The 26,192-nt window shown below is 59.1% G+C and overlaps 1 protein-coding gene across 1 annotated transcript in view; it reads left to right on the plus strand.

Annotated features, from left to right (window-relative positions):
• Positions 1-9,177: 9,177 nt before the first annotated feature.
• LOC116799543 (hexokinase-2-like) overlaps positions 9,178-26,192 on the plus strand; it is a 29,602-nt gene continuing 12,587 nt past the window's right edge. Inside the window, 4 exon segments of the mRNA XM_032712763.1 lie at positions 9,178-9,315; positions 17,788-17,950; positions 24,296-24,444; positions 24,696-24,815. Coding sequence (XP_032568654.1) covers positions 9,253-9,315; positions 17,788-17,950; positions 24,296-24,444; positions 24,696-24,815 — 495 coding nt within the window. The 5' untranslated portion in view covers positions 9,178-9,252.

A 26,192-nucleotide genomic window follows, 5' to 3' on the forward strand; every position in this document is an offset into this window, starting at 1 on the left:
AGGATGGGGATGAGATGGGGACAGGGACCAAGACAGGGATGGTGGCAGGGGTGGGGATGGGGACAGGACTGAAATAGGGAGGGGGATGGAGAAGAGGACAGGGTAGGGAAGGGGATGGGAATGGGATTGGAACAGGGATGGGATAGGGACAGGAATGGGATAGGGACAAGAATGGGATAGGGACAGGACCAGGATGCAGACAGGGACGGGATGGGTACGGGAATAGGATTGGGACAGGGATGACGATAGGGAGAGGGGTGGGGATGAGGACAGGGATGGAGCCTGGGCCAGAGCTCAGCTCTGCCTCGCCCCTCCCAGCCTGTGCAGCACCTGACCAAGGGCCGGGGCTGGGCTCAGTGCCCAGACTAAGATTTAGGGCTGGGTTTAATATTCAGCCCAGCCAGGTGGTGCCTGAGTCCAGAGCCTTGCCTCTTATCTCAAACCCATCCCTGCCTGTGGCAGGGCAACCTGGGGCTGCAGCTCCATCCTCCTCATCCCTGACAGCAATTCCTGCCTTTCCCGTCCTGGGTAACCCCCCAGCACTGGCTGCTGGTGCTGCTGAGCCCTCCGAGCTGGATAATCTCTGACAGAATTAATAAATGCATCAACCTTAAACCTCTTTGCCTGGCAGCTCCTCTCCGGTGGCAGGAGAGGGCCCTGCGTGCCCGTGGTCACGTAGCGATGGACCCACGGGAGCCACGGAGCCACAGAGTGGGGGAGGAGCCAGGCAGCTCTTTTCCCCCTCTTTTATCCCCCATCTGCGTTTTTTGGGATTCTCCAGGACTCCCAAAGCTCTACCTGAGTGAAGGAGCCGACGCTGCTGCCGTGGCAGATGCCGCAGATTCCATTAAGCCCTTTGCTGGGTCAGATCCATGCGGGGGGCCACGTGTCCCTGTGCCACGTGTGCGCTCACACGCAGCACACATGTGCACACGCATGACGTGTTCCCAGGACTGGGGTGGTGCAGACCCACCCCGGCTGGGGGCTTCCAGCCCCTGCGGACACACCCAGCCCACCCCAGCAGGCGTTTTCCCATTTTATTTCCCCTCTCCCAGGAAAAAGGAGAGAGGATTCATTGTGAAACTCTGCACTGAAATTTGGGCTGGGGGCAGGCGAGGTCACCCCCACAGGGACAGAGCGATGTGGGGTCACCCGTGGGCTGATCCGTGATCCAGCCGTTCCTTGTTTCCACGCCAAGGGGTACGGCACACAGGGATGCTCCATGGGGGGGCTGGTGCGGGGCAGGAGGAGCCCAAACCTGCCACAGAGCATCTCATCCCAGACAGTTCCGTCACCCTCATCCCACAGCTCCGGGATTACGCCGGTGCTGTTCCAATCCCATCCCCATCCGCGGTGCCCAGCCAATGACCTCGGCGCTGGCACGCAGGGCCTTCCTCCGCGGGGATCAGAGGTGATAAAGCTCTCCCAGACCTGGCTCGGCACGGCGAGCTCCCAGTCCTGGCAGACCACGGATGCTCCAAGGATGACGTCCATACATGCGGAGAACGGGATGGACAATGAAGTCTTCACCCAGGTAAGGGGATTTTCTCCCTGGATTTGGGATTCTGGGGTGTTTATGCTCCTTGTATCTGGATAAGGAGCTGTAACGGGTGCAACACAGAGGGATGGGAGTGGAAGGGGAACAACTGTGGGTGTCAAGAGATCATGGGATGGATGCTGGGGGATAACTGATGGGAGAGTGGAGGGGAGCTATTTCCCAAAGCTCCAGCTCTGAGCCAGGTGAGGTGATGTTGGAGCAAGAGAGGATGTAATACTTGCGGTGTCTTTCTGCCTGTCAGAGTGAATTGATGGAAACATATTTGATGGTGAGTTTTGAGCCATTATCATCCCAGCAGGGAGAGAGGGAGATGCTGCTTGTGGTGAGCAAGGGTCCCAGGAGAGCCCAGCTCTGCTCATATATCCTGGAGAGAGCTCCAGGCTGGGCTCAGGGATTGCTCTGGACTTGGGGGATCAGGGGATTCAATCCTTCCCTGCCCACCAGCAGTGCCATGGGTTTCAGAGAGGCAGGAGGTGGGTTCCCAGCCCCTCACTCCCTCGTTGGCTCTTCCCAGCATCTCATCCAGACTCCGGAGACGGACTGGGAGTCACATCCCCCCGCACATGGCTCTGCCACGGCGATGTGGCTGCTGTCTCTGCTGCAGTGGCTCTCCCAGGACACCACAGGGCTGCAGGGTGGGATCCTGCCGCAGCCTCGCACCTGGGGCTTCCTTCAGTCTGAGTTCTGGGTTATTTCCTCTGATCGTCTGTGCTGGGTGGGAAGGATTTCGCAGGCTGGATGTGGCTGTGACACGGGGCCATCCTGTGGTGGTGGCAGGGTTATCCCCCTCCTGGCACAGAGATGGGACCCCTGGGATGCAGCTTGCTCACACCCAGAGTGCTAGGAGGAAGGATGAGGTATCCCATGGAGGAGGCGAGGAAAAACCCCCTGGCACCGAGCATCCCCTGCCCGGTCCTGCTCTGGTTTGGTGGCACCAGGAACGTGGTGTGTCCCACATCGTGGGACATGGTGGTGACTATGGAAAGTGCCCCAGGGGTGCAGGAGAAACCTCCCCTTTCCACTGCGATTGGGAAAGTGCCACATGCGGGAGTTGCTCATCCCCGGTAGAGTGACTCAGGGTCCTGTGTCCTGACTGGGACTTCTGACCTTGGAGCTGTGCCAGGCTTTGTGGCACCTGACACAGCCCCTCTGGGATACAGGATGGGCCCCAGCTTTCCCTGCGTTTGGCCATGCCGGCTTTTGGGGACACCATCCTTCCTGCCAGAGCTCCTGCCAGCTCTGACATCCTCTCCAGGGTTTGGGGACTAAACTGGGACATTGGGGACCAAACTGGGACATTGGGGACCTTGCTGGAATGCTGGGGATGGTGTGGGGCCAGACACCTCTTCCCTGTGGTGTCACAGGACTGATCCTGAGGCTCTCCATGCTGGTCCCATGAGGAAACTGATGTCCTCTTGGGTCAGGAGACGTTTGATGGAGCTGGCGGGCTCTGACAGCGGAACAAGCTGACATTGCCCCAGGGGAGGTCTGGGCAGGCCAACGTCATCCTTGTGGTGCAGTGATTGGGGAGGAGGCAGCAGGGCAGGCAGGGTGGGAACTGGGCATGGAGGGGGAAAACAGGACGTGCCAATGTGAAGGGTCCCACCAGAAAATCCTCCTGGGCAGAAGAGGCTGCTCAGGGGTGGAGATGATCCCAAGATCAAGGGTGACCACCACCACCAGTGGAGGTTGGCCACCACCAGTGGAGGGTGACCACTGCCATCAGAGAGTGACCACTGCCAGTGAAGGGTGGCCAACAGTCCAGGATGGCCATCACCAGTCAAGGATGACCATCACCAGTTGGGGGTGACCATCACCCCCAGTCCCCCCTTGGCAGAGGTCCAGTGACCCCTGTGCCCACTCACACATCACCCGCTTACACCATCGCTGGGTGCCACTTCCTGGCCAAACCCCCTTTGGATTCCTCCTGGCTGGTGGCCCCGATGGCTTTGAGGGTGGTGCAGGGTTGGGGGAGCGAGGGAAGAGCCGGAGCAGCGTGCTGGTGACACGTGAGGACGCTAAAATTAGGTGGCTCCAGCTAATCTAATTTAATCTCCCCTTTTCCGTCCGTTCCATGGAGATTAGCCTGGTGTGTGAGGTGGGAATCCAGACTGCAGGAACTGGGGCGGCCCAGCCCAGGGACACCCACTCTGACCCCCGGGGAAATCCCTGCGGCCGTTCTGGGGAGGGCTGGATGTGGGGAGTGACCGTGGGGTGCAGCTGGAGGTTTGGGCTGGGAGTTGCTCCAGGGCTGTCAGATCTGCAGAGAAGCCGCAGTAGGATGGATGGATGGATTCCCACCACCCCCAGCACGGACAGGGCACAACCCTCCCCTCCCTCCCCCTCTGTGGCGCAGTTTGGGGTGGGCGAATCCCCTCCCTCTCTGCAGAGCTGGGGAAGGGCTGTTTCACCCGGCTCAGCCCAAGGTCACGCGCTCGTCCTGCGGCTGCCGAAGAGAGAAAAGTTCTCCGACCGGTTTTCTATTCCTGGCCCCGTACGAGGGCTGGGTCCGGCCCAGCTCCAGGTTTCCAGTGCGCTGGGTGACAGGGCAGAGTCAATAACTGGTCACCGGTGTCACCCCGCTGCCAAGGGGTTCGAGGGGACGTGTGTCTCCACGGCCCTGTCCAATGAGACCTCACTGGAAACTATGTGGAGCAGCGACAGAGTGATGAATCACGGGGCAGGTGATCCCAGATGAGTTCATGCCTCTCCTGGAGCAGCTCCAGCCCCGGGATCATCCCGGTTGCTCCATACTTGGATGTTCCCAGTTCCTCTATCCCCATCCCTGCTCATGCCTCAGTTTCCCCAGTATAGAAGTGGGATATGACCCTCACCAGGTTTCCCAAGCTCTGCTGGGGGCCCCCAGGAGCAGTGTGCTCTGGGGGGCTTTGCCCTGGGCTGTGGGGCAGGTTGACCCCAGGACTCCAGGATGCTCCATCCCTGCTTCAGCCACTGGGCATGGCCCTTCCTCACATCCAACATTGTCATTACTGCACCACTCGTCCTTAAGGAATCACATTAGAGGAATTAGAGCTGGCTGTAGCTCCAATCCCTGCAATCAACCGCTTCCTTTTCCTAAGGAATGTGCCATTAAATGCTGATAGATTATTACAAGCCCACACAGAGCTGGGAAGCAGCTGGGACAGCCTGAAAAGATTTCCATTTGGAGCTTTATTCCACGAAAGGAATTCCAAAACCTGCTGGAAAACCGCATTTCAAATTTAAAAAAAATTACTTTATTTAGAGGAACAGGTTGAGTGGAGCCTGGCTCCTCCTGCCTTTTCCTGACTAGGGCATTATCTGGCAAATCAGTGGAGTCTTGGGGAATATTCTCCCCGAATAAACTGATTTTACGGGACAGAAGGATGAGACAGAGCCCTCATTTTGCAGAAACAGTCGCTTCCTTCATGCAGCCGGGCCAGTGGCAGATGGGGAAGGCAGACAGATGTGCCTGGCTATTTTTAGGCTCAAACGCTGCTTTAATTTCAACTTAACCACAGACAACTTGGGTTTTTAGGGGGAAAAAAAGAAAAGCTTGATGAGAGGGTGAATTGAAGTGTAGGGGCAGCTACGGAGATTAATGGAATATCCTGAGTTGGAAGGGTTCCACAAGGATCAGTGAGTCCAAATCCTAAAAAGCACCAGGTCATGATGGGGGCATTTAACTGGAACACCGGACACGCTCGGGGTGGATCCGGTGACACTGGATCCTCCAGGAAAAGGTGTCTGGAAGCAGGATTTTCTCAGCTCTGGCTTTGGTTGCTTCTCCCCCTCTAGCCTTTGAAACAGGGTTACAATTCCTTGAAAAAAACCACCAAAATGATGTAAATGACCACGTAGAAAGGACTCTGAGAGGGCGAAGGCGTGAAGAGCCGGCGCTGCTCGGAACTGGTTGGGAAAACGGCGGGAGCAGGCAGACGGGTTGGGTAACTCCTGCCCCGGTCCTGCTGGGACCGGCTCTGCTGGGAGCGGGGAGCGGAGCCGCTCCGGAGGGCCAGGACGTGCCGCGGCCCTCGTAGGGCTTCGGGCCACCAACGCCCGGCCGCGGCCCGTGGATGCCCAGATGGAGCCGGGACGGAGGCGAGGAGCGCGGCGGGATGGTGGAGGCAGGTCCCGGCCCCAGCGATGCTCCCCGGGAGCCTTTGGGGCGCGGCGACGACCCCCCGGCACCCCCTCCCCGCGCAGGGGCGGCGGGACACGCGAGCGCCGCGGGCCGCGGGTGATGGATGTGACCTGACGGGTGCGCAGGGCCGCGCACGTTCACACGCATGTGATGGCACACGCGGGGGGAGCGGCACACGCGGCGCCCATGGCGGCGGCGGCGGTGGGCACGGACACACGGACGCACGGGCTGTGGGCACACGGGCTGCGGGCACACGCCTGCACACACGCGGGGGCACCCCCAGTGTGGCACGGGCACCCCTGTGCACCACCAGTGCATCCCCACTGTACCACCCCAGTGCCACCCCAATGCACCCCCAGTGCAGCACAGGCCCCCCAGTACAGCCCCATTTTTGTACCACCCCAGTGCACCCCCAGTGCAGCCCCCCGTGCACTCTCAGCTCCCCCCCCAGTGCATTCCCAATTCCCAGCTCCCCCAGTGCACCCCAGCCCCTCCCAGTGCACCCCAATGCAAGCCCAATGCACCTCCAACCCCCCTAGTGCATCCCCCAAGTGCACTCCCAGCCCCCAATGCACTCTCCAGTACACCCCAGTGCACCCCCCCAGTGCACTCCCAAGTCCCCCAGTGCACCCCAAATACACCTCCCCAGTAGACCCCACTGCACACCTGCACAATATCCCCAATACACCCCAGTGCACCCCCCCAGCACTCCCAATCCCCTTGTGCACTGAGGAAGTGCAGCTCAGTGCACCCCTCCAGTACCTGCCAGGGCACGCTCCCAGTGCACTCCCAGTGCCCTCCCAACACACCCCCACTCCTCCCAGTACAACCTAACACACGCTGCTAGTGCACCCCACAATGCACCTCCCAGTGCACCCCCAGTACATCCCAATGCACCCCCCAGAGCACACCCAGTACACCCTAATGTACCCCTGCAGTGCACTCCCAACCCCTCCAATGGACCCCCCAATGGACCCCAATGCACCTCAAAAAGATCCTCCCAGTGGACCCCACTGCACACCCTCTGCACCCCCAGTATGTCCCAATGCACCCCCCAGTGCACCCCCAATGCAGCCCCCGGGGAACCCCCAGCCACCCCACTGCACCCTCAATGCACCCTCCCAGTGTGGTCCCAGCTCCTCCAGTACACTCCTAATGCACCTCCCAGTGCACTCCCACCCCTCCCAGTTCACCCCAATGCACCCCCCAGTGCACTCCCACCCCTCCCAGTTCACCCCAGTGCACCCCCCCAGTGCACCCTCAGCCCTGCCAGTGTGTTCCCAATGCATCTCCCAGTGCAGCCCCAGCCCTCGGTGCACCGTCAACGTACCCTCCAGTACACCCCGATGCATGACCCCAGTGCACTCCCAGTATACCCTCCCAGTGCACCCCAAACACATCTGCCCAGTAGGCCCCACTGCACACCCTCACTGCACCCCCAGTACATCCCAGTACACCCCAGTACACCCCTCCTGCCCCCAGGCACTCCCAACTCCCAGTGCACTGAGGAAGTGCACCTCGATGACCCTCCAGTACCCGCCAGGGCACGCTCCCAGTGCACTCCCAGTACATCCCAATGCACCTCCCAGTGCACCCTCACCCTTCCCAGTACACCCCAATGCAGCCCCCTGTTGCACCCCCCAATGCACCCTGCCAGTACACCCCCAATACACCTTAATGCACCTCCCAGGTACCCCCTCCCCTCCCAGTACACCCCAATGCACCCCCTCAGTGCACTCCCAACCGCTCCAATGCACACCCCAGTACATCCCAGTGCACCCCCAAGTACATTTCAAATACATCCCCCCAGCAGACTCCACTGCAGCCCCTCACTGCACCCCCAGTACAGCCCCAGTTAATCCCCCAGTGCACCCCCAGACACCCCAGTACACCCCTAGTGCATCCCCCCACAGTGCACCACCAGCTCCCCCAGTACACACTCCAGTTCACCCCTCCAGTTCACCCCGAGGCCCCCCACTGCACCCCTAGCCCACCCAGTGCCCTCCTCAGTGCACCCCAATACATCCTCTGTACACCCCAGCACACCCCAGCCCTCACAGTGTCTGCCAGTGCATCCCCCCCGTGTACCCTCCCCCCCTCAGTGCCCCCTCACCCCCTCAGTACCCTCCTCAGTTCACTCCCAGCCCCCCCAGTGCACCCCCAGCCCCCAGAGCCCACTCCAGTACACCCCTGTGTATCCCCAATACACTCTCCCAGTACCAATGCAGTCCCAGCCTCCCAGTACCTCCCAGTGCACCCCCAGCGCACTCCCAGTCCCCCCAGTGAACTCCCAGTGCACCCCCAATACACCCTGCCAGTACCCCCCAGTTTATCCCCCGTGCACTCCCACCCCCAGTACAACAAAATGCAGCCCCGCAGTGCACCCCCAGTCCCCCACTGCTCCTCCAGTGCAGTCCCAGCCCACCAGTAAATCCCAGTGCCCCCCCCCAGTGCCTCCCCCGTACAGCCCCAGGCCCCCCAGTACCCTCCCAGTGCCCCCCCCGTACAGCCCCAGGCCCCCCACTATCCTCCCAATGCACCCCCCAATGCCCATCCCAGTGCACTCCCAGCCCCCCGCAGTGCACCCCTCAGACACCCTCCCTGTACCCCCCAGTGCCCCCCCAGTGTACCCCCAGCCCTCCCAGTGCCCCCAATACACCCCAGTACATCGCCCAGTGCCCCCCCAGTTCCCCAGTGCCCCCCCAGTGCCCTCCCAGTGCCCCCCATCCTTCCCAGTACACCCCCAGTTCACCCCCCAGTGCACCCCCCAATCCCACAGTGCCCCCCTCTCCACCCCCGGCCCCCCCCATACCCCCAGTACACCCTCTCAGTACCTCCCACTGACCCCCCAATGCACTCCCCACTGCACCCCCAATACAGTACCCCAACTCAACCCCCCAGTGCACTCCCAATACACATTCCCAGTACCTCCCACTGATCCCCCAGTGCTCTCCCCAGTGCATCCCCAGCCCTTCCAGTATCCTCCAATACACCCCCCCAGTATCCCCCCAATTCCCTCCCCCAGTGCAACTCCAGCCCTACCAGTACCCCCCCAATCCATCCCCCCCAGTGGGCCCCCAGTCCCCCAGTGCCCCCTCAGCCCTCCCATTACCCCCCAATACACCCTCCCAGTACCTCCCAATACAGCCCCCCAGTGCATTCCCAGTCCCCGAGTGCTCCCCCAGCGCACTCCCACTGTGCCCTCCCAGTACCACCCACTGACCCCCCAATGCACCCCCGCAGTAGCACCCACTGCCCCCCAGTTCACACTCCCAGTGCTCCCCCCTCCCCCAGCCCACCCCTCCCGGTGTCCTCCCAGTGCCCCAGGGCTCCCCCAGTGCCCCCCAGCTCCCACCCCCCGTGCTCCCCCAGTGCCCCCCCGCAGTGTCACCCCCGGTGCCCCCCCGGTGCCCCCCGGCCCCGCCCCGCGCTCACACCCTCGGGCCCCGCCAATGGGGGCTCGCGGAGGCCGCGCGTCACTCGTGGGCCGGGGAAGCTCCTCAATGAGCCCCATTGGCGCGGGGAGCGCGCGGCCGCTCCGCACCTCCGCTCCGCACCCTCCGCGCCCGCCATGATCGCATCCCACCTCCTCGCCTACTTCTTCACCGAGCTCAACCATGACCAGGCGCAGAAGGTGAGCGGGGCGCAGGGCGAAGCGGCGGGGAGCTAAAGGGGGGGGTGAGGATGGGGAGGGGGGAAAAACGAGAGAAAAAATGGAGAGGGGCGAAAGGTGAAAAGGGAAAAGTGGAAAGTGAAAAGGGAGGAGAAGGGAAAGAGGGGAAAAAAGGGAGAAAGGGGGAGAGAGAGGGAAAGAAAAAAAAGAAAAGTTGAAAAAAGGGTAGGGAAAAGTTGTTAAAAAAAAAGGAAAGAGGGAAAGAGGTGGAGGGGAGTGAAAAGGGAAAAGAGAAAAGGAAAAGGGAAGGGGGGAAAAAAAGGAGAAGGGAAAAAAGGGGAAGAGGAAAAAGAATGAAGGTGAAAGGAGGGGGGGAAAGTTAAAAAAAAAAAAGAAAAGAAAGGAGGGGAAAGGTGGGAGGAAAGAAGAAAAAAGAGAAAAAGGAGAGGAAAAGAGTAAAAGGAGGGAAAAGGAGGAGGGAAAAAGTTTATTAAAAAAGTAAACGGGAAAAAAAAAAAAAAAAGAAAAAAGGATAAAGGGAAAAAAGACAAAAGCATTAAAAAGGGGAAGAGGAGGCACAGGGGCCCGGGAGCGAAGGGGAACCGGGGTGCAGCGGGCCGGGGGGGCGGGCGGAGGCCCCGGCGCTGCCCGGCCGGGACCGCGTGCGGTACGTGCTCGGCTGCGGGACTCCGCGTGGCCGGGCGGGCGCAGGGAGAGGAGGGGGAGAGCAGGAGGAGGAGGAGAAGGAGGAGGAGGAGGAGAAGGGGGGGATCTCCGTGCCTCTCCCCCGCCGGAGCCGCGACCCCCGCGGCCGCCGCTCGCAGCACGTGTCGCCGCTTCCCGCCCGCGCGGAGCGGCCGCGGAGCATCCCCGGAGCCGCTGCCCCCGCTCCGCCCCGTGCCGAGCTCCGAGCCGAGGCCCCCGCGGCGAGCGGGGTCAGTCCGGGGCACGAGCCCGGCGGTAGCTTTGGTACCTCGGGTCCCCTCGTCCGCGCTGTGCCACCCCAGTGCCACCCCGCACCGGACCGCGTGTGTGCCCCCCATCCCTGCACTGACAGCGACGGAAAACCCCTTCCTGCCTCCCCATCCCTTCATCTCGGGGTCTTGAACCCTTAATTTTGGGGGCCCGAACTCCCCGAGCCTGTTCCCAGATCGCAACCCCGAGTGGCAGCGTCCCGTTGGGATGCACGGAGAGTTCACTGAGTGTTCGTCACCCCAATTCCCGAGCTCAGGCGCTGGAAAAGCACAAGTGTTCCTACTCTCCCATGGCTCGCGGGGTAGCTGGCCTTTGTCTGGCCAGGACAGCGCTTAGGCTAGGCTTAATAAATTATTCCTGGAAAAAAAATACTGGATGGGAGAATGTGCTGAGGCTCGGGCTCTTCCCGTAGGGCTCCACCGGCATTTGGGACATCTGGGAATAGGGCAGAGAGGGCTTCGGCTGCGATTCCTGAGGTCGGGAAGTGGTCAGGATTTGCTGATCTGAGTGTGAGGGGGTCGGGATTTGCAAATGTTGCCATAAAAAAGAAGAGGAAAATGCTTAGAGAGCCCTCGGATAACCCTGGAGACGCCACTGGGGAAGTGAAACTCGCCACGTTGGCCCTTTGCGGGCGCTAAATAGGAAGGAAAACAAGGCAGGACATTTAAAAAAACCCAACCCCAACCTAAACAAAGTGCAGGGAAAACTTCCCGGCGCAAAACTATCCTTAAGGAAATATGGGCTCGGCTTCTCCCTCTGCTCGCCAGTGGCCCCGGGGTTGTGCAACAGCCAAATCCACGGGAAGGGATTGTGTAACCCGACGGCAGAAATAGGCCAGTGGCAGAGCCCGGCTCCCGGCTCCGGGCTGCTCACGCCTTCCTTATCAGGAGCTGGGAATAATGGAGTGGGAAGGCTTGGACGAAGGAATTCGGCTTCGTTACCCAGCGAGAAAAGGGTGTGCAGAGCCTGGGGGACCGGCTTCACTTCCCTCCGAGCTCCAAAACGGTTGTTGAGATGGGAGGGAGGAAAAAACCATCCAGGAGCCGCCGGCGTGAGCTCGGGATGCTGTGGGAGACAGCGCTGCCCTCCCAGCCGCCTCCACAACTGGATTTCTCTGGGATATTTTTAAACAAATTCCTATGAATCCTCCCGGTGAGGCAAAGCTGGGAGGCAGCAGGGAGCTCAGCTCGGCTCAGGGAGAGGGCAGAGGGGGGAGCAGCCAGCTGTCCAACCTGGCTGCTTCCACCAGGGATGTACAAAGTATTCCCGGTTTATAAATCTCCCTAGGCAAGGGGGGGGGTTCCCCAGCACGGGGAGTTGTAGGGTGTGAAATTCTTGGAAAGCTGCGATTTATTTGGTTGGGTCTTTTTATGAAACCCAGAATTTGAGACTATATTTAGGAAAAAAATTGCGGGTGGTAGCCTAGGATGTGTTTTCCCTTTGGATCAGGCAAAAAAGGGGCTCGACTGAGGGAAGAAAGTGCCTTTTCCAACATCTGTGGTTTGTGTCCAGCTCAAGGCCTTGAAAATAGTCTCAAAAATAGGATTTTCTTCCTGTTCTTGCCACGGAGCAGTTTTACCTGCTCCCCTGCCCACCCTGGGGAGATGTTACCTACATCCCCAACACCTCCTGCCCTTTTCCTGGCTGGAAAGTGGGTTGTCTGGACTTATCTAACCCCCAAGGGATCGTGCAAACTTTAATTAACCTCAGCAGCGTCCTTTGAGATCCCAGCTTGAAAGTTTGCCGCCGCTGAACCGTGTTCCCTTGGGATGTGCCGGCTCACGCTGGGCTTCCTGGTCCCTCAACCTCATTCTGTCATGCGACAGGAGTGGGAGTCGAGCGTCTCCTATTCCTCATCCCTCCTTCAAAAGAGGGAAACACTGGCAATGAGGTTAATTTTCCTGGATTTGTGGTCGTTTCCAAGCAGGGGCAGGTTTTCCTTGTTTTGTTTTTGGGGTTTTTTGTTTGTTGTTTGTTTTTTTTTTTATTTTATTTTTCCTTTGCCAAGGGATTAGTTTTATCCAACTGATTCCTCCCTGGCTGCCTCTGTGGCTGTGGGAGGGGCACCTATGGCAAATTCCTGGAAAACCAACTTAACAGCTTCCCTTAAGGCTGCCAAGGTCGGTGTCAGGACTTCACACCTTTGGGAAGTTGCCTGGTGTCCCCTCGCTCCTCCCTGCCTCACCAGAACAGCCCAGCCTCAATTTTCCCTCCACAGTGGGATGCTCCCAGCAACCAAAGGGGGATTCTTGGCCCCAGCAAGGCCTTCCCATCCAACATCCGAGCAGAATGCTGCTCTGATCCCTGCCCTGGAGACCTCCGGGGTTTAAAACGGGGGAGGAGCAGGACGTGTGGGCAGGGAGGTGCCTCGAGGGCTGGGAGCAGTTGGATGTCTCCAAGTCCAGAGCTGGAAACCAGAGTGTTTTCCTGGTTCAGCTGGGTTTTTGTGGGGCTGTGGAGCAGTGGGGTCACCGAGAACGGGTCGGTGGATGCTCCACCGCGTGACTTCCTCGCCGGGGGTGCCCGGCTCCTCCTCCGGCAGGGATTCAGCTGCCGGCCCGGGGGTGAGGGTGAGGATGGGGAGGAACCGGCCGAGCAGGAAACATCTGACTCACTCAGCTCGAGATGACTCCGGGCGTGTGTCATCCGAGGCTCGGCCCTGGTGGGGAGGGCACATGGGGCTGGATTCGGCGCGGAGGAGCCGAAGGACGTGGGTGCCACCGGGGTCAGGGCTGGGGGAGGGTGGGCGCAGCCCAGCATCACCCCTGTGTCACCCACGGCAACCCGGGGAAGGGGACGAGCCAGTTCCCTGCACTGAGTCAGCCGGGGTGGGAAACCCGGGGCAGGGATGGGCAGCGCTGGTGTGCGGAGGGCAGGGAGCGAGGACGTGGCACAGGGTCTGTCCTGGGGCGGGGAACAAACCCTGCCCAGCGCTGGACACCTTTACCCTGCAGCCTCTGCTGCTCCCTGTGCCTCGGTTTCCCAGAATTCATCACATCCAGCCACAGATCCAGGTGGGATGGGAGCACATCCGGTGCTCACACAGCATCCCCTGCTGAGAGAAGCACGGAGGGAGTCAGCATTCCCTAAAACTTCAGGGGTTCCTGCAAAGCAGCATGTTTTAAGTTAAAAACTGTGACAGGGAGGGAAGTGGTTTAAAGAAAAGATAACTCCCAGGAAAAATTTCCCTGGAGGGAGGGTTGACAGCACACACTGTGGGTTTGAGGTTCTCCAGCCTTCTCCAAACTTGAACACCACTCCATTGTTCTCACACATGACAAATGTTTGGCTTTGTTGCCAAAAAGGAAAAGAATTCAGTCTATAAACCAGCCAGCTTCTCCCAGTGTTCTGCTTTTGCTTAAGACGCTGCTTGCGTGAGGCACATCCAGCTGACAAACCCAGCGGGGACATGCCGGGGTTGGACACACGTGCTCCGGCTCTCGGCAGGCACGTGGCTTTGGGAAAGGACTCAGAGCAAAATTAAAACTAAAAGCAAGCAGCTTCCCCTTCCCAGAGCCTGGGATCATTAACGGGAAAGATGTACCAGAGACCTTATTGCATGAGAACAAACCTCCCCGGGCTCTTCCCCTCCTGGGGACATTGGCCGGGCAGGAAGCGGTTGCGCGGTGCCGGAAGCGCCGTCACGCCGCAGTTTCCATCATCACCCACAGCAATCCTGCCCCGGCTCCCCCTGGGCTCCCCTGGGCCCCCCCCCGGCACCCACGTGAGGTAAACAACCAGTAAACCAAGGAATTTAGAGAATCATGGAATGGTTTGGGTTGGAAGAAATCTTGAAGCCCCTCCAGTGCCACCCCCTGCCATGGGCAGGGACACCTTCCACTGTCCCAGGTTGCTCCAAGCCCCATCCAACCTGGCCTTGGACACTTCCAGGGACGGGGCAGCCACAGCTTCTCTGGACAACCTGTGCCAGGGCCTCCCCACCCTCCAACCAGGAATTCCTTCCCTATATCCCGTCTATCCCACCCTTTGTCAGCGCGAAGCCATTGTCTCTTGTCCTGTCACTCCACGCCCTTGTCCCACGTCCCTCTCATCTCTCTTGGCACAGGAAGATGCTCTAAGGTCTCCCCCGAGTCTTCCCTTCTCCAGGCTGAACACTGCCTGCTCTTTTCCATGGATAGTGGAATTGAATTGGAATTAAGTTATTCACAGACTGATTAATATTTCCACAGCACAGACCCCTTGGGGTCCAGCACCTGATTAAGAGGAGTCTTGAGGTGTAAAACACCATCCAGCCATGGTGCTGCTACCAGAGCTTGCAAAGCCAAAGCTGATTGTTGGGTTGCTTTAAGCTCGGCTTGGCTCAGCTCAGCTCACACAGCAACAAAAATTGGGCAACTCGAAGTTTCTTCAGCCGCGGGACGGGCAGACCTTTCCCAGGGTGTCTGTGCAGCTGGGATGGGCGACTTCTCCAGCATCTGGCCTGGAAATGAGCTGAGCCTTGGAGACAGCCCTGAGCCAGGAGATGGGGATTTGCTGGGTTTTGGTCCCAAAAGGTGGCATCGAGCTCGTTACAGTCGCAGCAACTCCGTGATCCGGTGCTTCAACACAATGTCCTGGGCTGGAGCACGCCTGGCACTTCCCAGCCTCCATCCCTTCCCTCTGCCTTCAGTTTGTTTAGATTTCCTTCAGGAAACACTATTAGTCAGGCTGAAAGCTTTCCAGAAATTCAATTGCCCTGTCCTGGATCCTAACCTAGTGACTTTATTTGTTTGGAATTGGCAATCCAACCCAAACTGTTCCATGAGCTTCAAAAACAATAAACGACTGAGAGGGTGTTTTTGTCTTGAAAGATGCTGCAGCTCTGGTGTTGCAGGCTGAACTCTCCCTGTTTTATCCCATCTTTGCAACAATTTGAGGGGTGCTTGGAATAACAAAGTGGGACATGGGGCTGGGAATCTTTGGGAATGACGGTGGCCATGGCTCTTCCTTGGTGGGGACCAGGCACAGCTCAAGGTGGTCTCGCTGGGGAAGAAGCCGTCCTGCAGGGTGTCCTGACCTGCCTTAACTGCCAAGTGGGGCAATGTCTACGTTGGCAGAAGATGATCCAGGTCTTAGAGGGCTTTGGAGATTAGAGGAAGGTCATCCTGTTCCTCAGGCTGAGGTTATTCTGGGTACACTGGAGCCTGGAGGACATGGGGGACGTGCTGAGCGGTGCCTGTCCTGGGGGAAGGAGGTGAAACCTCTGGGTGGTATCCCTGTGCTGTGATTTGGGGGGGGTGGGTTGTGCACTGCAGTATCTTCACTGCTGAGGAGCACCTGAGCTCCCAAAGCTCCCTACTTCCCTGGGATGAGAGCTTCCATGACAGGGGGAAAAGCAGCAGAGTGACAGATGGGGGAGAAACACCAGTTTGGGCAAGGCTGAAGTCTGTGGTGTGGTAGCCAACTGCTGGGATGGGGACACCTCACTGGGACCCTTCCATCAGGATGGGGACACCCCTCTGGGAACCCACCCCTGTGATGGGGACACCTCACTGGGACCCCACTGCTGGGATGGGGACCCCTCAGTGGGACCCCATCCCCACTCCCAGTGGTGCCACCAGGACCCCCTGAGCACTAGAGGCTGCTGGGCAGGGATGAGGCTGGTTGGGGTCCTTGCTGTGCTGAGGGCAGGTCAGTGGCTCCTGAGGACTTTGGGGAAGGTCTCCATGAGCTGGGATAACACTGTCTGTATCTCCCGGGATAATGATCTCTCTCCCAGCATATCTCTCTCTCTCCAGTTCACCCCTAAGAAATGGGGTTGGACTGTCTCTCCTGGGTTGATGGTGTTGGGATAGCCCCCAGGATAACCCTTGGGTAACCCTTGGTGCAACTCAGGGGGAGGTTTCCTACCCTGGGGCTGGCACAGAAGTGGGCTCCAGCTCCTGGAGCTGGGAGAGGAAAGGAGAGAGTGGAGGTGAGCTGGGGCAGTAGGGCAAGAGTGACCAGTTAACCAGTTAACTGGAGGTTGCTGGTGCCAGTAACCAGAGCCTTGGTACATGGCAGGGAATTTTCAGCAGATGAAAGCAAATATGAGGGGAGGGAGGAGTGTTTGACTTTCCTGCTGCTGGGGTGGATAAGGAGAGGCCGGTAAACAGTTGGCACTGGGAAACCTCCAGGTTTCCTTGTTCTTGGCCTTTCCCTCCTGTCTGCCTGGTCTCCCAGCTCCCAATTGCTGGGAAAGAGCTGAAAACACCAGGAGAAGTGAGGAGGAGGAGGAGGTTTTGCCCATCACACCAGTGAGGATGCTGCTCCCCTGGAGATGAAGCGTCTCTCCTGGAATGTGCTGGGCTGGGCCTCCCTCCATCCTCTGACCTCCCTCCCTCCTCTGACTTCGCCACTGGGATCTCAGCTCCCAGATCTCCAACAGAGCTGGGGGTGGGGAAAAAAGGGATGCGCTGGAGCACCCTGGGCCTGAAACACAGGCAGCCCAAACCACAGCAGGGCTGTGTTGTGCAGCCCGGGGTCCATGAGCAAGGTCACGCTGGGCGGGTGCAATTAGTCGCCCACAAAATGCCCATTTCCTCCAGCGCAGCCCCATAAAGCACAGCCCGAGCCCGCTTCCGCTGACCCGCCGTACGTGCCTGCAGACAGGTGAGCGCGCGGGGTGGAGTTTTCCTCTTGACTTCTCAGGGCTTGCAGCTGCCCTTTAATTAATTTTAAGTGAAGCTAATTGAAGCAGGGCATCGTTTGGGAGTGGGCAGTGTCTGCCTCTCCCGTTCCCTGCTCCGGCCCGGCCGCACGGACACGCACGGTCAGGGCCAGGGAGGAATCTTTCCATGCCTTTCTTGGGGAAGGCAAGATGCAGATGCCATTTATGGAAGGAGCTGGGCTTCTCCATATCCCCAGCTCAAGGGTATAATGATTTCCAGGAGCAGGGGGTGGATTTCTTTCCTCTCTGGCCGTGGCACCCACTTGTGTCACACCAGCACCCACTTGTGTCACACCAGCGTGGTTTGCTCAAGGGGGTTGAGTAGCTCTTGGCTTTTGGGGTGACCTCAGCAGCAGAGGAATGACGGGGCAGTGGATTCCTCCCCGGGGGTCAAGGTCAAGGCGCGTTGGTGCCGTGGCATGGGAAGGGCTCCACACCTGAAAACCTCCATCCCTGACCTCCTGACTCACTCCTGAGTTTGAATTCCTGCTTCTGTAGCAACCTGTTTGGGTGTCTGTAGGTGACTGAGTGGGAAGATGCTGTGGAGCATCAGGTGCAACTCAGGGTTTGGCATTCCCAAGCGGTCTGGGAAGGGAGGCAGCTCCTTGGAGAGTAGCCCTGGATGGTTGGGGAGAGGTGCAGGAGCGGTGGTGGGTGATTCCTGGGATGAGCTGTTCCAGCAGTGCTGTGTCGGTGATGTGCCACTGGTGCCATGTCCTGTGCCCTGGGATGGGTCACGACCTGCTCCCGCCCTGCTCCTTGTGTCACCCCCAGGAGAGGGGCTGACCACTGCCCTGAGCACATCCTGGAGGTTGTGCCCCCGTGCCCATGTCCCTACCTGACCTTTGGGCTTTATGTCCCCCTTTCAGGTCGACAAGTACCTGTACCACATGCGGCTCTCCGATGAGACCCTGCTGGAGGTGTCCCAACGTTTCGAGAAGGAGATGGAGAAGGGGCTGGGAGCAGAGACCAACCCCACCGCCTCTGTGAAGATGCTGCCCACCTTCGTCAGGTCCACCCCGGACGGGACAGGTACCGTGGGAGGGGAGATGCTCCTGGGAGAGCAGAGGGAAGGTGGAGACCACCCATCCTCATGGCACTGCCCAAACAGGGATGGCACCAGGGCCGCCTTCGCTGCTGGTCCTGGGGGCTTCCTCCTGCTCCGGCTGAGTGCGGGGACAGGCCTATTCCCCCTCTGCTGGCACTGGAGGGGCTCCCAGTTCCCGCTGGTGGGAGGGAGGGTGGGAAGCTGCCCTGGCATGCCCTTGCTGGCAGGACAGAGACAGTCACGGGTCCGGCTCATCAGATTTCATGAGCAGTGAGGCGGCAGCGCTGCCAGCGCTGTCTGAGAGCCACCGGGGCCGGCGGGAGCAGGGGCTCTGCAGGCTCCTCACAATGGGCCTTTCTGCCCACTTCCTGTGCCCGAGGCACGCTCTGGACAGCCACATACCCAGCTTGTCCCTCTCAGCCCAAAAAACTACCTCCTCTGGCATCCAGAGGGGAATTTCCTTGTTGCCTCTCCCCGCTTGGTGTTCTGGGGAGGAGCTGGTCTCCATCTCTGCAGCATCACCCCTTGCCCACCAACGCACCCAGGACCCACCAAGTGCTCCAAACTGGTGGAGTGCTCCTGGCTGCTGAAGGGAAGGAGGGACGGAGCCCTCAGCAGCTGGAGCTGCCCTGGCTCCACATCTGGGATGGCAGCAGTCCAGGAAGAGGCCCTGGGATGGTCAGTCCTGTTGGATGGAGTTGCTCAGAGCTGGGGTTGCTCCAGTGTTGGCACCTCCAGGGGGGTCTGTGAAACCACAGGGGCAGAGGCTGCTGGTCACCAGCAGGAGAGGTGGACAAAGAGGGACAGAGCCAAAAAAACTCATGGCTGCTCTCTGGAGGCAAGGACAGAAGTGATAGAGTTGTGAAATCACAGAATCACAGACTCATGGAATAGTTTGGGTTGCAAAAGCGCTCTAAGGTCATCAAATCCAACCATTCCCCCAGTGCTGCCTAGGCCACCACTAACCCATGTCCCATATGGCTGTTAAATCCATGGGGGATGGGGATTCCACCCCTGCCCTGGGCAGCTGTGCCAGGGCTGGACAACCCTTTCCATGCAGAAACTTTCCCCGATATCCAACCTGACCCTCCTCTGGCACAGCTTGAGGTTGTTTCCTCTTGTCCCTTGTTCCCTGGGAGCAGAGCCCGACCCCCCCTGGCTCCCCCCTCCTGTCAGGGAGTTGTAGGTGGTGACTGGAGGTCTCTGGATCACTGGGTAGTGTTGGGTGTTTGCTGGTAATGTCTCAGTGAGGTCTGGGGTGAGTGGTGGCATCTCCTGTGTCCCTGTGAAGACACATCATGGAATGGTTTGGGTGGGAAGGGATCTTAAAGACCATCTCATTCCACCCCCTGCCAAGGACAGGGACACCTTCCACTAGCCCAGGTTGCTCCAAGCCCCATCCAACCTGGAGTGTCCAACCCTCCAGGGATGGGGCAGCCACAGCTTCTCTGGGCAACCTGTGCCAGGGCCTCCCCACCCTCACAGAGAAGAATTTCTTCCCAATATTCCATCTAAATCCCACCTTTTTTAGTTTAAAACTGTTCCCCCTTGTTCTCTCACTACACCCCCTGCTGAAAGTCTATCTCCACCTTCCTTGTGAGCCCCTTTAATCCCTGAAGTATCTGGGCACCCAGAGCATCCCCTGTGCTCGGCCCCCTCTGTGCACCTACACCCAGGAGCTGGACCTGGCTCCCTGCCCCAGGATCGAGATTCCAATCTATTTAAATGTTGGAGAATATTTGTAATTACAGGGATGGCCAGGAGCCGCCCCTGGGCATGGGAACTGGAGCAGCTGAAGGTGCTGGGTGCTGGTGGAGGGTGTGCCAGTGCTCCCAGCACCCTGACCCTGCTGGGAAAGGAGCAATGCCTCCCTGTGCCCCTCCGGGACGGGTCCTTGGCATCCTGCCCTGCGTCAGTGCCCCAGCTGACATTTCTCACCCGGGGCAGGGAGAAGGGCGAACAGCAGAATGGAAAATGTCACTCCAGAGGGGTGCTGGGGCAGTCATGGAGCTGCAGCTGCCCAGGGGGGCTGGGAAATGGGAGGGTTCTGGAGCCAAGAGCTGGAGTTCCCTGTCCAGCTCCAGCTGGACCCAGGCTGTGAGCAGCACCAGCTGCTCTTGGGTTTCAGAGGGGAGGCTGGAAGGTGGCACACGTGCCAAATCCCTGGCACAGATGGTGTGGAGCTCAATGTCCAAGGCTGTGTCCTTCCTTCTTCCCTTTTTTTTCGAAGCTCCTGGGCAAAGTCTGACTTGGGCTGGGCACCAAGTCCTGCTCCCACCTGCTCCAGGTGCCAGCAGCTGCTCCCACTTCCAGGACAAGCTTTTCCTCTGCTCCAGGCCTGCTCCTAAATGCCAGTGCCATTGGGCTCCTCACCATCCTCCCGCCACACATCCCTGTCCTTCCCTGCCTCCTACTGCAGCCCCCATATCTCTGCTGTGGGATTCCACCCCCTGGAAGGCACAGCCAGGTCCCACAGCGGGATCCAGGCGGATGAGAGGCACTTATGGAAATACAAGGTCACATCTGCAGGTTAAGCCAAAACACAGCCCCGGCTCCCAGCTCTTGGAGGCTTCCCTGTTCCCATGGCGTGCGATAAGAGGGGGAAATTCTGCTTTGGAAGCAGAAACTCTCCCAGTAACAACTTCTCTTGCTTTGCTGGGCTCTGGCACCCACTGGAATGCTGCTGTGCTGTGCTGGCACTGAGGTGGTGGGGGAGCATATCCTAAATAAGCTTCTCCTCGGATCCCCAGTGACTCTCTCGAGGGCTCTCCCTGCTCAGGGCAACCACCACCTTCCTCCCTGCTCCATTCTTGGTTTTTCCAGGCTTTGCTGGTGTCGCCACATTTCCTCCTCCACACTGGTGTTGACACAAGGATCTTGTGTTGCATGCTTTGTTAAGCCCCAGCAGCTGATAACTCCAGCCTGGAGGTTTCAGGAGGATGCTGCAGGATTTGGGAGTCTAATCCTTGGAAATCTGAAGGGTGGCTCTTCTTGGCAGCACCTTTCCCTTGGCCAGTGGGCTCAGCTCCTGCTGATAGCCAGCTGCCTCTGCAGGCAAACCAGCTCCTCTGGCCCATGGGCTTGAAAGGCTTGGAAAAAAACACTGTTTTTATGCCCAAAGTCTTGTGGTTGGGGATTTACTGAATTCCCAGCAAGCTTTCCCAAGGAGGCTGTGGCTACCCCATCCCTAGAAGTGTCCAAGGCCAGGTTGGATGGGGCTTGGAGCAACCTGGGCTAGTGGAAGAGCACGGTGGTGGAACTGGATGGTCTTTAAAGTCCCTTTCAACCCAAACCATTCCATGATTCCATGAACTATCCGGCAGGAGGGTAGGGCTGGTGAGGGGTGGCAGTGGGAAGTGCTGGGGTTGGTGCCTCAACTTTCTCCTGCATCTCCCCTGGGCAGCAGAGCCTGGATCTGCTCCAACTTTTCCTCTTAATTTTTATTTCCCCAGTTTGACCAAGGGTTCCTCCACAGTGGAACTGCAGTGACTGGGAGGTTGTGGTTCCACTGGGGGTGGGGGTTCTGGGGTGACCAATCTCCGAGGTGCTGGGACACGATCCCATACATGCTGCTCCTCTCCCCTGGCCACCTCCTCTGCCCCATGGGTTCTTTCTGGGAGCACAGGGGTTTTCCCAGGCACTCAGCTCTCACCCTTGGGTGGTTTGCCAGGAGCAAGCAGCCCCTGGAATCAGGGCTCCATGTTTGCCCTCCCTGTTTGGCTTGCGGGCTCAGCACCACCTCTGATACCTTATCAGGGGCTGTGGGAGCCTGACTGGGACCTGGTGCTGGTCACGGAGCCCATCCCTCAGCTTCATGGCTGCTGCTCTTCCAAGGGAGAATTTGCTGCCTCTTCCCTCCTGAAAAGCTGATCCACCTGGGAACCCACCCCTTGACCTCATCCCTTGCCACCAGGCTGCTCGTGCCCTTCTGGTGGGTGCTGAGCAGTGTGAGGGGGATGGGGGGTGGTGTGTGGGTCCTACAGTGAGGGCAGGGCAGAGCTGGTCCCACATGGCTCCAGGGGCCACGAGCCCCTCGTGTGGCTTGGCTGAAGCACCGAGTGTGTGAGGGCTGGGCAGGAGGGCAGGATGGCCCCACCCAGGCTCCTTAGCCCTTTTTTTGTGAGCCTCCTGGGTTCCCTGCATTATCTCCAAGGAACTGAGCAATCTGTGACCCTCTTGGCTCCAGTGCCCTTATCCCTGGCATAGTTATCAGCCCCCTGAGGTGCTTTCCATGCTCTGCCAACGAGCAGAGCAGGATCAGTGCCAATGGCAAGGGGAGCAGGAGCACAGAGTGACCTGTGTGTAGGGCAGGACACGATGCCAGTGGTGCCCAGCCAGACATCACATCCAGCTCTGCTCACCCATGGCTGAGGGGGGTCCCTGTGGTGGCCTCACCAAGGACAGTGGGACAGCCAGGAGCTTCTCCAAGGTTTTCCTGGTGTGTTTTTTGTGTGAAGAGCCACCGTGGCCACGAATGCCCTGTGGCTGGCACACAGGCTGCGAAAGGAGCTGCCAAACTGGTTTAAACCTCATCCCTGCAAAGGGTCAAGGGGAGGAGGAGGAAGGGGTGTGCAGGGTCTGGCTGCCCCAGCGCAGGAGCTCGGTGCTCCCACGGCCCCGTGTCCTCCTCCAGCCCCGAATTCTGGCCACGCTGCCTCTCTCAGAGCTGTGTCAGGGGCGTTGGCTGAGGAGGGAGGAGCTCTGACAGGGTCCAGGTTTGGAGTGGTCTGGGGTTATTGGCTCCTGCAGGGACTGCGGGGCCCCAGAGACAACTGAAGCTTGGCCAGAACCTGTGCAGGGACTCGCTGAACTTCAGCTCTTATTAAGATAATGGCGTGATAGCCTTGGCACCTCCTTATTCCATTGGCCAGCCCATTCCGGGGTGTGACCTGGGCTGTGCTGGGGACTGGGCACGGGCTGGTGTCACCAAGAGCTGGGCCCCCACTGCTCTGTGTCACCCTGGGGATATGTGATGGGCTGACCCCCTGGGTGCTGCAATGGCCCCCCTGGGGTGATGCACCGACCCCCCTGGGTGATGTTCTGACCCCTCTGGGATGTTGTTCTGACTCTTTGGGTGTTGTTCTGTTCCCCCTTGGGGTGCAGTGCTGACTCCCCAGTGCTCCCCCATCCTCCACGTTCTCCATCCCCAGCTCTGACCCTGCTGAAGCTGCCTGTGACCCCCGAGCCCTCTCATTCCTCCTCTCCTCGGAGCTCCAGGGGCAGCTTTCCATGGCCCTTTTCCGCCTCTCTAAAGCTGCTCCAGCTCCCCGTGGGTCCCGTGCCCCGTTCCCTCGCCCCGAGCCCTCGGAGGTGACCCCAGGAAAGGCGCCAGGCCCGCTGGAGCCCCGGAGCTGCCTTTTCAGCTGGAGTCACTGGAGATGCCGGCGGCCCCGCTGGCGTGTGCATACTAATAACCCCCGGGTTTTGTCCCAACTGTGGCCCCTTTGTAGCAGCCCCGGCCGGCACAAAGCGGCCCCCGGGCGCCGGGATCGGCCCGGGGGAGCCAGCACAGCACATTTAATGCATTCAGGACTCCGACAGTGCTGATAGAGGGCTTTCCCCGGCCCTCTCCCCACTAAAACAGCCAGCTGGGCGCTTTTCCCTTAGCCCGGGTCCCCAGCCCAGCGAGCTGCCTTGAAAACAAACAGGAGGGGAGACCCTGGGCTGGCCTTTGGGGCTCCCCTTGGAGGAGTCACGTTCCAGCTCCCCCCGGGAAGGCAGCAATGAGCCCCCAAAGGTCTTTTGGAGTTTATCCCTCCCTGGTTTCCTACTTCCATCTTCCCGTGGTGCTGGGAGCATGTGGGATTCCTGGGGCAGGGTAGGGAGCTTGGCCTGGGCTGCGCCAGCTGAGCCCCAACAGGAGGTGCATTCCCAGATATGAAAAGTTTAGCCAAGCTCTGGTGTTTTCACAGCTGCTCACAGGGTTTAACCCCTTGGGAGGGAGGTTTGGGAGCTTCCACCAAGCATCAGTAGGATCGGGAATGGCTCTACTGCCTTCTTCCTTATGGAGCCTGAGGCTGGAGCTCCTCTTCCCTGAGATCACTGTTGGGTTTCTGGATGTGGCTGGTTGGATTTATCCTCCCCAGGACATCCATATCCAGCTCAACGGCAGTGCCTTGATCCCCCATCAGCTGTGGGCGTGTCAGGGGTGCAGAGGAGGGTCAGGCCACAGCTCTGATAAAATACCAAACATTATAATAATGATTAAAACAGTGAAATATATTTAAAAATCAGACCATATCCTCATACCTGGAAGGTGGCTGGTTACCCTGGGGCTCTGACAGGCCAAGGACCCTCCAAGCTTAGTTTCCCTTGTCCTGGTCCCGCAGAGGATGGGGATTTCCTGGCGCTGGACCTCGGTGGCACCAACTTCCGTGTGCTGCGGGTGAAGGTGTCAGACAACGGGCTGCAGAAGGTGGAGATGGAGAACCAGATCTATGCCATCCCCGAGGAGCTCATGCGTGGCAGTGGGATGCAGGTGGGCCCCTCCTCCCTCACCCACCCCCGGGGTCACCCCGGCACCCCTGGATGTGTCCTGGGGCAGGAGCAGGGCTGGGCATTTCCCCCTGCCTGGCCCAGCAGGAGCCCAGTGGATCCTGTGCCAGGAACAAGAATTCCTGATGGCCGGTGTGGGGATGGGTGAGGGTGGGCAGGGGTGTGGGCACAGCTCTGACTCATCCCCTGGGCATGGGCAGCCCTGGCAGGTCTCACTCTTTACCCTTTTTCCAGCTTTTTGACCACATCACCGAGTGTTTGGCCAACTTCCTGGACAAGCTGAACATCAAAGACAAGAAACTCCCCCTTGGGTTCACCTTCTCCTTCCCGTGTCACCAGACCAAGCTGGATGAGGTGGGTGAGGGGCTGTGGTAGGATGGACTGAGCTCTCGCTGGGGGTCCCACAACAACTTAGCTCAGGCTTTTAATTAGTCTCATTGATTTTGGGTCATATGACCTTTCCTGAAGGGCCACATCTCTCATTCGAAGCCATTCCCCAGCTCTGGGTGAAGGAGGGTTAAGAACAGCACTGCCCCTTCTTTGTTATGAATGTTTTTGCTGGTGGAATGGCTCTGTGGCTGCATGGTCAGGGACAGAGAGGAGAGAACATTCCTCCAGGGAATGCAGTGCTTGGTGTCACTTCCCAATAATTCTGTTGATTCTCATCTTCTCCAAACACATCATAAAACCCCTGTTAAAAGGAACATCAATGTTTTTTAAGGATAGGTGCCAGGTTGTCTTTTTTAAAGCTGCTTGATGAGCGTGAGCACTGGTGGGTCTCCTGTTTGAGACACGTCTTGGCCAGGTTTTCATAGGATCATGGAATGGCTTGGGCTGGAAGGGACCTTAAAGCCCATCCAGTGCCACCCCCTGCCATGGGCAGGGACACCTTCCACAAGCCCAGGTTACTTCAAGCCCCATCCAACCTGGCCTTGGACACTTCCAGGGATGAGGCAGCCACAGCTTCTCTGGGCAACCTGTGCCAGGGCCTCCCCACCCTCCCAGCCAGGAATTCCTTCCCAGTATCCCATCTATCCCACCCCCTGTCAGTGTGAAGCCATTGTCTCTTGTCCTCTCACTCCAGGCCCTTGTCCCAAGTCCCTCTCGGCTCTCTTGGAGCCCCTTTAGGCGCTGGAAGGGGCTCTGTGGTCTCCCCAGAGTCTTCTGGATTTCTGAATTTTCTGGACTTTACCTCATTTATATTGAGGGGTTTTAATCTCTTATCCACCAGTGAGCTCTGACAGGGTCCCTGTGATGAGCAGTTCCCAGGGTCACCGTGTGTGCCAGCAGAGCTCGGTGCCGACGAAGCGAGGGATGCACTCCTGGAATTGCGGGGGTCTGGGATGTGATGTTTCCATGGGATTCCTCCACGGAAATCAGCTTTTCCCGGGCTGCAGCCTGAGCTCCAGCAGCCCAGTGCACCCAGACGTGCTGAGCACCACATCCCCCATGCAGGCGGCAGGGAGGGGGGTCCCTCCGGGCGCTGTCAGCTCCGCTCAGCCGCGGTGACCTCGCTGGGAGACTCCACATCCCGGAGCCCAGCGAGGCACGTGGCCCCTTCCCTGCCACCCACCGCCTCGCGGGGCTCTGGCTCATGGCGGCGAGGGAGGGGGATGCTTTCCTTGCCCTTATCTCACCCGGCTCCGCAGTGGGATGGAAAGAGAGCAGCTCCATGGAGCGCTGGCGATCTGGCACGTCCTCCCTGGAGCTGCTGTGGGGCAAGGCTGCTGT

Source organism: Chiroxiphia lanceolata, chromosome 28, assembly GCF_009829145.1.
Source record: "Chiroxiphia lanceolata isolate bChiLan1 chromosome 28, bChiLan1.pri, whole genome shotgun sequence".
NCBI lineage: Eukaryota > Metazoa > Chordata > Aves > Passeriformes > Pipridae > Chiroxiphia > Chiroxiphia lanceolata.